The sequence below is a fragment of the Meles meles genome, chromosome 17, assembly GCF_922984935.1.
Source record: "Meles meles chromosome 17, mMelMel3.1 paternal haplotype, whole genome shotgun sequence".
NCBI classification, from domain to species: domain Eukaryota; kingdom Metazoa; phylum Chordata; class Mammalia; order Carnivora; family Mustelidae; genus Meles; species Meles meles.
In genome coordinates, this window is record NC_060082.1 from 7244979 (window position 1) to 7258148 (window position 13170).

General features: G+C 41.8%; 1 protein-coding gene across 1 annotated transcript in view; it reads right to left on the reverse strand.

Moving 5' to 3' along the window:
• Positions 1–3851: 3851 nt before the first annotated feature.
• RGS5 (regulator of G protein signaling 5) overlaps positions 3852–13170 on the reverse strand; it is a 51251-nt gene continuing 41932 nt past the window's right edge. The window contains exons 4-5 of the mRNA XM_045982879.1: positions 11507–11673; positions 3852–8982 (exon numbers count right to left, since the gene is read on the reverse strand). Coding sequence (XP_045838835.1) covers positions 8821–8982; positions 11507–11673 — 329 coding nt within the window. The 3' untranslated portion in view covers positions 3852–8820. The remainder of the gene's footprint in view (positions 8983–11506; positions 11674–13170) is intronic.

Below are 13170 nucleotides of genomic sequence, written 5' to 3' on the forward strand. Positions count from 1 at the left end.
GTAATTTTTGAGGGCATCCATAGAAGAGTAGTGTAATGTTATTATTTGTTACTTTAAAATATTTGAAATGAGAAACTAATAGAAAGTCAGGAATCTTTTAAAGTAAAATTTGTATTTTGCTTTCCAGACTTGACCACTGGAATTAATACATGGAAATTTGAGGTGTTAATCAATGGACCATTTAGTCTTTACAAACTTTCCTCCTTCTGGAGCCTCTGGGAGGCTGAAGAGCATGAAAAGCCACTGAAAGATTTTGAACAGGAATAACATGATCAGATAAATCAGACGAGGAGTGACAGGATCAGATAAACTGAGTTCCCCCAGGTCATTAATGCTGTTAAAGATTTTCTGTGTTATTCCTCTTAGGAGAATTTGCATTTGAGGGAGAACACTTAAATGTAGACAATGCTTAACAAAATGGGATAAATAGCAAATAATAGTTGAGAAATTTAGCATGATGACATTGCTAGTTCTTTGAATCCCAGTAAAGAGTAAAACAAGGCACAACAGTTGCCAGAATAGCATAATCTAAGACTGTTCTGTGTCCATAAATCTTTACTTACTACTGACCTGCGTCAGGGAATGGGGCCATGTAGACCGTAGAGGGATGACCAGATTTCAGAAAGTAAGATTATAAAAGACAAACCTCTCTTCCTCAACCCAAACTGTCTTCCCCTCAATCAAAATACCCTTTCCCTAGGCTGTCTTCAGGAAGGTTTTGAGAAGTAAGGGATGTGTATCATCCTACTGGATTTATTCACATTAGCATAGAGTAACTGATAACTTTCTAACAGTATATTTTACTTTTAAAGGAGCGCTTTGTTAACCCAAAAGGACATTTGATTGAGGAAATTCTTATAGAGACAGAGGAGAGACATATATTTTTGGGAAACACAGCTTTTCTGGGCGAGAAAAGCCCTACCATTTCTCTGGCATCTTACAGTTCTTTGATACCAACTTTACGAACCCTGACGGTTGTAGATCTGCGAGAGAGGCATACCATGACCTTTGTTCCATGGGAAAAATACCCCAGATTGGAAGTCAGTTCATCAGTGAAACATGCTATTTATCCAGATGTGTAGCTTTGGACAAACCATTTCACATCTATGGGTCTCAGTGTCCTCATCTTTAAAATGAATATTGGGAAGAACAATTTCTTAGGATGGCAGGGTGGTTTTTTTGTGTGTGACAGCTGGACTGAATGCCCAGGGCAATCTGGTTCACCTCTCCGGCCGGACAAGAGAGTGCCCCCTCTGCTTTCAAGGGTTGACCCCAATTGCTGGCATCTCCACTGAAGAAAATTTTCACGGACAGAAGAAGACCGCACTCTCATCCTGCGTGCAGGACATTTGTCACGTCTGTTCCAGGGCTGACATTTTCTGAATCTGGATTCTTCCTGTATCACTTCTCTGCTCATGGTCAGTACAATTGTTGGAGAAACTCAAGAAGACATAAAAGTTATGTCTTTAGGGGCACCTGGGTGGGTCAGTTGGTTAAGCGTTTGCCTTCGACTCGGGTCATGATCTCAGGGTCCTGGGATTGAGAACCCTGTCATTGAGCTCCCTGCTCAGTAGGGAGCCTGTTTCTCCCTCTCCCTTAGCCCCTCCCCCACTGCCTGTGCTCTCTTTCTCTCAGATAAATAAAATATTTAGAAAAATGAAAGTTATGGCTTTAATTACTAAATGAAAAACAGTCAAAATATTTAAAAAAATAAAGAGTAGTCAAAATAAATATCCAGTTAAAAGAAATAAAGGAACATCAAGGTTCATTTACCCTTATTCACTAAATCCTCTGGGCTCCAGTTCTTCCTTAAGTCTTCTGTTTCCCAAGAACTCTGCTTGGAAGCACAGAGGTCTTAGGCATTTGGCAGTGCGAGGCAGGGATCTCCATGTCCCAGATAGTTTCTTCCAGTGGCAGTTACAAGGCACCAGATCTACAAGACATAGCTAAGACTTCCAAATTCCCATGTAGGAAGGCATGCCCATCCTGGTCTGCCTGCCTCAAGCTCAGTCTTCTTCATGTGAAAGTCATTTGGAAATAGAAAGAGACCTGGCAGTCTGGCTGTGAACCCTTTGCTGCCAAAGACTGAGCAATGATTGCTTCCTCATAGGCTTTGCTTTCTAATAAAATTTTCATCCACTTTAACAAGTGAAAACATTGAGAGGGTAGAATTTGACCCAAAAGTAGAAAAGCATGGAAATTGGACCGGGAATTTTCCAGATGAGACTAATTCAAATGAAAAGTGCACCGAGGCACTGGGAAGCCATCTGAAAAGTTAAGGTATGTGGAAAGTGTTTTATGAGCAAATTAATTTTTCCAGATACTGCTGATTTAGAAAATGCAAAATTAGCAAAATGTGCCTTGGAGATCATATGGCTTGGAGAACTTGGCTTACATCATTGACAGATGATAGCATGGACCCCCACTTGGGTGGTGTTGGTATAGCCTGTTTTAATCAAGTGAGAAGGAGTTATCTTAAAGCTTTGAGGGATCACGTGTGGCTCCTTTGGTCTAGTGGAACAAACAGGAGTCTGAGAGGGCAGTCTGTTCTGCCACCAATTTTTAGTGATCTTGAGAAAGTCAATTCTCCATGGGGAAGACAAAAGTACCAATGATCTTTGCTCTAGTAATACTTCTGATAAGGAAAGTCTGTGTTCTGAGGTGGCCAGCCAATCCAGCAGGGGAATCCCAGTCCTGGTTCTAGAGCCATTCCAGGTTTTCTCCTAGCCCCACCTGCCACAGCTTCTAGAGTGACACACACACAGAAGTGAAAGTGTATAAACTACCCCCTTTGTTTGTGCTCAGAGCTCAGACACACAGAAGTGAAAGTGTATAAACTACCCCCTTTGTTTGTGCTCAGAGCTCAGACCTTGAGAGATCACTCTCCTCTGAGCCGGTCAGTGTAAAATAAATCTCCAATCCTCCAAGGTCTCCAAGCGCCACTTGGTTCTTTGGCCAGGATCCAGCGCGTTCCATGCACTTCTTGAATGGAAACTCTCAGAAACTCATCCAAGATATATAGATATATAGGGTTTTTTTGGTTTTGTTTTGTTTTTTTAGTAGGTGTGGAGCCCATTGTGGACCTTGAACTCTCAACCTTGATATCAAGACCTGAGCTGAGATCAAGAGTTGGATGCTCAACCAACTGAGCCACTAGGCATCCCTCATCCAAGATATGGAGGAGAATAGAGGTTAATAGGTGGCAAGGAAATGATTTAGGACCACTGCATCTACATGAAATATAGTTAGGCTTCATAGTGACTTGGAATGAGATAATAAACCGTCAGAGACCAGGACAGACATTATCTTCAATTTCTCTCTCTTTTACACGTTTCTCATTATTGCTTCTCCCTGCAAATCTGCTCCCATTTAGGCTCCTTTCTGTACACAAAGTTTCCCTAACCCCCAGTCCCAGCCCTAGTTAGATCATTTCAGCCCATCACCTAAACTCTCTGAGCATCAAATCTAAGGTCATAGATGTGAGCTGCTTGAGAAAGCACCAGGATTTCAGCTCTTTCACCAGTGCAAGGGGAGAAAGGAATGACTATACTCACTGACTATTGCAGGATCCAAATGATACAATGTGTTTAGTTCTAACAACAAACAGTGAGGCCAGTAAGTGGCCATTCGAATCCAAGAGAAAGTAGTCAACAGAGTGTGAGAGTCTGGGGCACTTTGTATCTCCCTTTCTAAGTTTTGCTGTTGGGGGATATTGTAATTGATGCTTATTAGGATAAGAATCATCCCAATTGATCCAGGGCTTATGTGGTACACCACAGTGAGCAAAAAAGCCTATCTTAGGGCATAGTTTCATATCAAGCATGTTCAAGAGTGAAGAAGGACTCACAGAGTTTTTTAGACAGATATATATTTAATACAATATACGTGATCATGGTTACAGATACATGTTTGGTGCTTTATTTACCAAGAAGTATGAGTCACACAGTACACAACATATTGACTACAAAATTAGAAGATAAACACAATTGTTTCTAAATGAAAAACTTACAGGATAAATGCTGACCGATGGATTTTCAACCTTTCATTTCTACTCCTGTCTCTGGTATGTGTCTCCTGAAGATGTGGGTTCCAGCATTTAGAAAAAAAAAAAAAAGTTTTCCCAAATCCTGATACTATATAACTAAAAAGAACTTTTAGCCAAAAAATGATCCAGATTACTTCTCTCCATTGGAAAATTTGTCAGCATTTCTCGCTGTTTTGCCTATGCCTTAGCTTATACATTTTCCTAGACAGGAAGTTAAATGCTTTTAATATCTCTATTATGACGTGACTGTGATTAGATTCTGCTATTTTAAATGTATCCTCTTGCAGGGGGAAGAGAAGAAGGGGGTATAGGGGTGAGGTGGGGAGGGAAAATACCTCAAGTGAGAAAACAAGTAACTTAGCAAGAGGCTTCTTAAACTGGATTTGAGTAAGCTTGATGTGTAGCTTCTCTACTAGAAAAATAAGATAAGAAAATTGTTATTAAACTGTGAGGTGAGGATAATATTCCCAAGACATTTTTTTCCCCTTCACTCTCTGCTCTGAGTTTCCAAAGCTGCAAATTTCTCCTCAGTTGAAAGAGCTGATCTTTTCAGTTGTACATGGTTCACTGATACTGAGGGAGGACTGTCTTTGGCTATCAATTGCTCTGGACTGCCACATGTCCTATTTGGGGAAAAGTATGTTGAACCCAAGCAACAGCTATAAATTGTTACCTGAAGAGCCTCTTCCCAAGTGTCATATACATGTTTATCCAATAGAATGGAGACCGGAAACCAGAGAGGTCTAATGACAAGTCAGTCAGTATATACTGAGATGCATGAGGACCTCACGTCCAGAACCTACACAGAGTTCCCTGGCTCTTGGGTTTAGACGGTTGGAAACTCAGTTCTCCACTCTCTGTTCCCCCGCTCAGGTGACCCAAGTGGGGAAAGCCGATCCTCTGCATCTATTTTTCCTTCTAATCAAGACTCTCTAGGATTTGAAAATGAATTTCCTCATCTAGCTGCATTGTGACTCAAAGAATGCCTTGTTTGCAAATACTAGTGATGACAGCAAAATGTGGTTTGATTTTCAGTCAAAGGGAGCTGTTCTTAAATGTTTCCTAGTGAATGGATTAACTTCTTAGGTGTGGGCACTCCCTTCTTCACCACTGTCCTTCTGTCCTCTCTTCCCTCTCTTCCCCTGAGCCTTTATCTCCCAAAGTTGTGCACTGCACTGGAGAATGCACTGCTAAATACAGATACTCTTTTAAACAATTTTCATGATCAAATCTGTGATGGGACAGATAATCTGACAAAGGCCTGGCAGGGGATGCTTCAGAGGGTATCCGTTGAGTTGGTGATGGTCGAGTTTTTACTGAAACTTCCGAACAGCTATTATTCTTTAGGAGACAACTAATAACCCCATCCTGCTGAAACGGAGTCTAGATAGAGAACCCATCAACCAAGAAAATCCACAGATTTATAGAGCGTAAAAATAAAAACAATTTCTTTCACCAAGTTTTTCTCATTATGCACTAAACACTGAACTCTACTGATAGTATAATTTACACGACAGAGAATTAGAGTTTGCAGGGCATGGGGAGCAAAACGTTTCCATATATTCGATGTTACTGATGTGAAAGCAAAGGAACTGAAAGGCCTCAGGTCTCTATCCCAGAAGGTCTGTCTGGGAGAAGGGGTGTGTGTGTGTGTGTGTGTGTGTGTGTGTGTGCGCGCGCGTGCACACACGTGTGTGTGTGCATGTGTTGTTCACGTGAGCGAGCCCTGCTTTAGTAGATAAACACAGCCTCTTAATTTCTGTTAGAATCAACAGTCTAACTCTTCACTCTGGTCCAATTCGGACCTTAAGCTGACGTCAACCCCAAACTGTATCAAACCCAGGCAGAAAATCTTAGGTTGTGGGCCACTCCCCGGCCTCATCTTGGGTTTCCTTCAAGAGTGAGAAGCGTGTACTCCTCTTCCTATTGACCACAGTTTGGCTCCGCAACCTCTCTACATCCCAGATCACTTACGACTGTAGTTCCATTTCGACCAGGGAGGAAAATGAGAGCACCAAGCACAACAGGACTCTTGCATAAAGTTTCTTGCTTTCCCAGCAATTTACTCAAGAGAAAGTGGGGAGGGAAGTAGGGAGGGAGAGGGAGTGATAAAGAGATGTTACACATTTCTTTTTCTTCCTGGAAAGACCATCCCAGTTTCTCTAATTTCCCAGAACTAAAAGAATGTTATTTTCTTTGTGTTACCACAGAAACTTCCAGTAACACTGTTTCCTCTCTCCCCCCATCTTTTTCCTAAGTTTAACAGCACCTTAAAAAATTAGAAAGAACTTTTGGGGGGCAATTTTGATATGATTTCTTTCTTGTTTTAGGTTGTCATACTTGTATTCCTTTCAATTTTATCACTTCATGTGTTAGAATAGTTTCTAAGGTGTGTGTAAACTATAAATTTAAGATCATATATACCAATATATATGTTAAATGCCATCGTTTGACTGGAAAGCATTCATTCTTTTCTTTCCTTCACTGTCTGTCCTCGTGGTGGTGCTTTTCCTGCCCTTTGCCTCCTGAGTTCAGCCTATGAAAAGGGGAAGGCCCTCTTACCCTCCACTCACAAGTCCTACCCACCGACATAGGGTGTGTAGTCAGTTGGTGAATACAGTTGATCTGGGTCTGTGTAACGTCAACCAGCTGGGTGAGCTCTGTAATATCTAGTACATTTTCTGGGTATTTTCAAACATGTGGCTCTTTGAAATCATGGGAATAAAAAGTCTTTGAATTTTCAATTCAGTTAACATTCCGCTTAAAAATGCTTTGGCATTCAAGAACAATAATTCACCTAGATCCTTGGGTTCTTAACATTTCTAGCTGTGTGAGAAAATAAAGGGCTGGAGATTTGATACCAAGTTGGGCAGTGTAGACAGAGGCTGAGCGAGGTGGTACCAGGAAGTGCTGCTCTGAGTGGTCACTTCTGCACAAATGGATGCAGGGGGACTTCTTGACGCTCACAGTGTTGATCTGGAGGAGCTGTTGACTGCTTGGTGACAGGTATCTCTGAAGTGAGCAATGTTTCCAGCTATGAATGGACTCTCACCACACTGGCAACTGGGGGCAGTGGACCCACTCACTCCGACCCACTCTCAGAATGTGAAATGGCCAGGACTCAGAAGGGCACGCTATCCTTCCAAAGAGCGAACACAGAGAAGAGCCAGCCAACACAACCAGAGTTCGCCTGGAGACGACAGTAACACTGTTGCTTCGCTTTCAGTATTCTTAGGAAACAATTGAATAAGTGGGCCACAAACGTGGAAAATCATGAGTGTGTGGAGAAGACAAGAATGTGAAAGGAGGAAATACAAGACTAAACAATGTGATCTTCTCCTTCAAAATTTCAGAACTTTATTCATCCTTTCACGGCTACTTTCTTTCAAAATTAACTCAACATCCTCATCTTGGTTAGCCTCGTACACGGTTAGCTTGCTTCTCTTTATTACTAAATTATGTAATTCACTACTTAATCAAATCTACTAAAGGTAATAAAAAAGATCTAGCAAGCCTTAACAATAATGAAAGACAGAATTAAAAGGTAAAAACTACTTAAAAATACCACGGCCTATCAGTCAGCTGTGTGCAAGGTATATTGGGGCATAACTGTGCACTTTCAGGATAAATACAATCTGCTAATGGAGGGAACAGAGTAGGGAGGCAAGATGGGATGCTAAAAAAAAAAGTTACATTATTTCACAAAATGCAGGGTTCTTTGAAACTCTGTCTTACTTAGAAAGCCTCCATATGTAGTCAAGTTATAAAGATAATTTGGTATTTTGAAGAAAATCATCATTTTCTAAACAAACAGATGGCATCGTAGGGTAATTAACCATTTTAGGCTTGACAGAATTTTTCCATCTTAGCGTATAGCTCTCCTGATATTGAGGTAAGGAACATTGTGCTGGACAGCATCTGTTTTATTTGACATGATTGGAGTTGAAAATTTTGGAATTTTATACTTGCATGGATTTAAAATAATTTGAAAATTGAAACATTGGTCCTAAATACTAAAGGCATATATACATTTATTAAATATTCTGTTGCCAGGTCATTGATTTAATACAGAATATGGTAACCGGGTGGCAGGGGAGTATGAGAGAGATACAAGGAAAGAATCAATATGGATTGTGTTCAGATTGATTTTGAAACATTCATGGTTATATCTCTTGTTAGTGACCTCCAGCCAACACAAAGACCCTCTAAAGGGAAAATTAATATTTTACATAATATATTTGCTTAAAAAAAATCAAACAATGGTTGCTTCATAAAATTCGTTTCACCTTTTACTAACCAAAATCAGAAATACAGGAGTGGTTGCCCCTGGGTCAGAATTAAAACAACAAATGAGATCAATTAATCTCACTTGAAATTGGTCCTTCTACATCCACATCTTTTCAGACTGGTTTAGACAGAGAATTCATTACCCAAAACAAATGGACCTACATTCAACAATATCATATTCTTGTCTTATATTTGCATGCCTTTTGCAGAATGTTTCTGCAATTCTGATTAGCTTTGACAAGAACACACTGAGTAGAACTTAATTAAGAACCAGACAGGAAGAAGACCCCAAGAAAGGAAGGCATTCAGACGACAGATAAACATCCAAAACAAAGTGCACAGAAAGAGTAAGCAGTGCTCCCTGGGGTTTTCCCCGTTTGGGTATCTTTGAATGAAGCTGCTGTGGGAAGCTACGCAGGCTGCTGGAAAACGCAGGGTATTCAGGGGGAAGTAACTCACAGGGTGATTCTCACAGCCCGACTGAATTACTACTTGATTAATTCCTGGTAAAACTCAGAGCGCACAAAGCGAGGCAGTGAATCCTTTTCCATCAGGGCATAGATTCTCTTCTGGGCCACATCAAAGCTGCTCAGGGAAGGTTCCACCAGGTTCTTCATGGTGATGTCCTTAGTGAAGTGATCAATATTCACCTGTGGGCCAGGAAACAGGGTCACGAGTCTGCTCAGGTTGCAGGATTTGATGGCAGGTGGGGAGGGAAGTGGAATTTGTCACCAGTAAAACACATGAGGGGCAGAGGGTCATAAAAAGTGAGAAACGTCATTTCTGTTTTAGAGGCAATGGGGTAAGGCAAGTGAGGCTCCCATACATGCAGGACTCAGATGGAGACCCAAGCAGTGTTAGACACCCGCCAGGTGTCAGACCCTCCACTGGCAGCTAGTATGTGCACACCGCATCGAATCCTCATGAGAAACCTACAAATGGAGATACACACACACACACACACACACACACGCACACGCACATGGCTTCAGTGACTTTCTCAAGGTCACTGAGCTAAGACGTGTAAATTGCATCCAAGACTCAGAACTCAAATCCAGGTATCCTAACGCCTAACCCCGCAACCTTCCTTCCTTCCCACCAGGTTTCACGCCTGGTGGAGAGAGCGAAGGGGAGAAAGGAATGCTGGCCAGGACCCAGGACCTTGTGCATGGCTCTGGAGGAGCAAGGATTGGTCTCTCCTGAAACAAACCAGGAAACGATGCTTTTGACAGAATAGCAGCAAGAATAGCAGCTAATGTTTACTGAGTGCTTCGTCTGTGCAGGCTCCTTGCTGGGAACGTTATTTTAACAGGCTCTGTGCCCGTGAACCCATTTAACCTCACAGCTCGGAGGCGGATACTGACATTTCCATCTTACAAGTGAGGAGCCGAATGTTAAGCTATTTTCTCAAGGTCGACAGCGGTAGAGAGAGGACTCAAAAGCTTAGCAATGTGGCTTTTAACCAGTAGACTGCAGGGTTGGAAGGCATTGTGCTTCTCTGTCCTGAGTGCGGCGTCAACACATCACACAAGTCCCGGGGACACCATTCATATTAGGGTCGCTGTGAATTGTCCCCTGGAGTTGTGCAGTGTACAGCCTGCATGGATGTGCCTGAGTGTGATTTGAGAGAAATCACTGTTTATCATTTCATGTACTTTAAGGACCCTTTAGCTATCTGGCTGTAGAAGAGAAAGACGCAGAATCCAAGCCGGCCTGTGGTTCTGAATTGGAACACTGGAGAAAATTCTGGGTCTCTAGAGGTCCTTGATGCTGAGAAAAACTATCTGGACTCAGAGGATGTTGGTGAGGCAGAGTTAGGGACAGAAGCCTGATGGGGGAGTGCCAGGCCAGAATGGGCTGGACAGGGGGCATGAGCTGTGCTCCAAGGTTTAGGATGGAGGAGTTGAGAGTGTGGTGAGATTTTCCATGGTGAGAGGGGCTGGAGTGCTTTCTGCAGGGACGGGGCAAGATGATACAGAGCAGCCTCAGAGCTGACATCTGGGGCCTGCCTCTGCACGTGAAGACTCCAAGCAAGCCCCATGGGGTCAAGTTTCATGCCCATGAATGCTCAGAAAGGACAGGTCGTGATGCACATATCTCTGTTGCCATTCTGTTATTCTTTCTGCCACACTAAGGCAATGCTTCTTCCTTCTCTTACACTGAGTATAGACTGAGCTAGGTAGGCAATGCTACTCTGAATGATTGAATATCAAAGAAGTATAAAGCTCTTTCCTAATCTTAATGTTTAAAAGAAGGGATGTCTTTGGGGCACTTTGGTGGCTCAGTTGGTTCATCAACCAACTCTTGGTTTTGGCTCAGGTTGTGATGTCAGGGTCATGAGATGGAGCCCAAGGTCAGACTCCACATTCAGTGAGTCTGCTTAAGGTCCTCTCTCCCTCTCCCTCTTCTTCTCTCTCTCTCTCTGTATGTCTCTCAAATAAATAAGTTTTAAAGAAAAAAAGAAGAGATGTTTTTAAAACTCCAACACATTGTATCCAGCAGCTAATAATTGTTATTTATCTGTTACTTTTACATGCAGAGGCCTCCTCTAATGAATCCTCTACTGAATCATTCCGATAAACATGCCTCTGTTCACTGAGCCAGGAACATATTCTTGCATTACTTTTAGATATGATCAAATGACAATTTGCAATGTACGAATCATCTGCATATTGAACTATGTGTGGCCGTTTCTCTTTTCAAAATCTTAGTTCTGGTTCTTGCCACTGTGTTTCTCCACCAGCTCCTGCTGTGAAAAGCCTGAGGTGAATACTCAGAGAGAGAAAATCGAGGTTGCTACTTGCCTGTGTGAATGTGTTATATGGGTCCATCTGTGACTCATCGACATGAACTGGTAGATTTTTTCAGTCAAAATACAAGACTTGGAGAATTTTTAAAGTCATGACAGCTCCGATTTAAACATGCTCTGGGTACACAAACATGCATGTATGTGAGATGTTTCCAGAGAAGGAGACTCAGGATGGGAGGACTCTAATGAGGGACCCGTCTGAAGTCACACATGGAGGGAGACCTGAGATAGGGGTGTCTGCGTCCATTCACCTCACAGGTATTTGCGGACTGCTCAAGACACGCCAGAAGCATAGTTTCCGTTGTCTCTGCTGCCCAGCTCAGAGAACAATGGCCGCACTCACCCACCTACCCATTAAGACCTACCTCTTTAGGAGCCTCAGTTTGGATGAATTCTTCATAAATTTTCTTTGCCTTCTCAGCCATCTTGGCAGGGGACTTGATCTTCTTGTAGTCCTCGCAGGCAAGCCAGAACTCAAGGTTCTCCTCACTGAATTCAGACTTCAGGAAACTTTTGAAGCTGGCAAGTCCATCTAGTGAGGGGAAAGGTTGGTTGGATGGATAAATGCTTATGTACTACATATATAATACATTATTATAAATTTATCTAAAACAGGTTATACATTTATTACAGATTTGTTGCTTGTTTATGAACACTGTATCCTGCTGTAGAGACTTGGCTCATTTACCACGTATTTCCATCACTTATATAAGAACAAATGTTAGCTCATTTAGTCTCATAAACATAAGAGACAGGTGCTATTAATGTCCTATTTCACAAATGAGATAAGAGAAGTCAAGTGACTTGCTCGTAGTTAACCAGCTGGTAAGTGGCAGCGCCGGAATTCAAATCCAGGCAGTCTGTATTTGGTGATGAAGGCTTACCCATACACAGCATCAAGGAATACCATAAACATCAACACCATCCAGATACTTACCAATTAGCACAAAGAAAAAAATGCATTTGAAACTTGGTCTGGCAGTGTAACACTGATGTTGATTATCACATGCAAATGACTTACAATCTTTTTTTTTTTTCCTACAGATGATATTTGAGCAGATATTTTGTTCCGGGCACTATGATAAGTCAGCATGGTAAGTAACGTCATCATGGTTCCCACCCTAATGAAGCTTACAGATGCTGGGGAAAATAGAAAATGAAGAAACACATAAAACATGGATACGACAAAGTAAAAGCCATGTTAAAGAGAGTCACAGAGTCACAGAAGGCTCTTAAGCTCGTTTTGATTTTAGGGAAGGTCCCATGAGAAAGGGCTATTTAGTTTGAGATGTGAGGATGGGTGGGAAGGGACCCAGTGAAGTTGCCATGAGACAAAGAGTTCACTCTGCCCATCGATCATAGGTCAGTATTTAAAACATACTAAATTTAATATAATTACAACTACTGTGATTGTGTTTTCAGTGTGCTGTGGTTCATGTAGACTTCAGCTTACTTTAAAATGTGTTTACATACATGTGATACATACATACATATACAAGTATGTATATTAGGGGTTCTTGGGTCCGATCCTTGCATTTCTTTTTCTTTCTTAACCTCCACAGTGAAAGGTGAGTAGAAGGCAAGGTAAAGGTCTAGGAAGGCACTGAAGAGGAATGAAGGAAGAATCACTCTGTAGGTTCAATATTTTCCTCGTTTTTAAATCTAGGTATATATATATATATATATATATATATATATATATATATATATGATTTTATTTATTTATTTATTTGACAGAGAGGGAACACAAGCAGGGTGAGTGGGAGAGGGAGAAGCAGGCTTCCTGCTGAACAGGGAGCCCCATGCTGGACTCAATTCCAGGACTCTGGGATCATGACCTGAACAGAAGACAGACGCTTAATGACTGAGCCACCCAGGAGCTCCTAGGTATATATATATATTTTTAAACACAAAGTCCAACAAACGCCTAGCTGTAGAGACAACCCATGTCCCTATCTAGGAAAAGTAGGATTCTGAAGGGAGAGGAGAAGAATTCCAGTTTTGCAAAGAATGTCACAACCACTGGCCA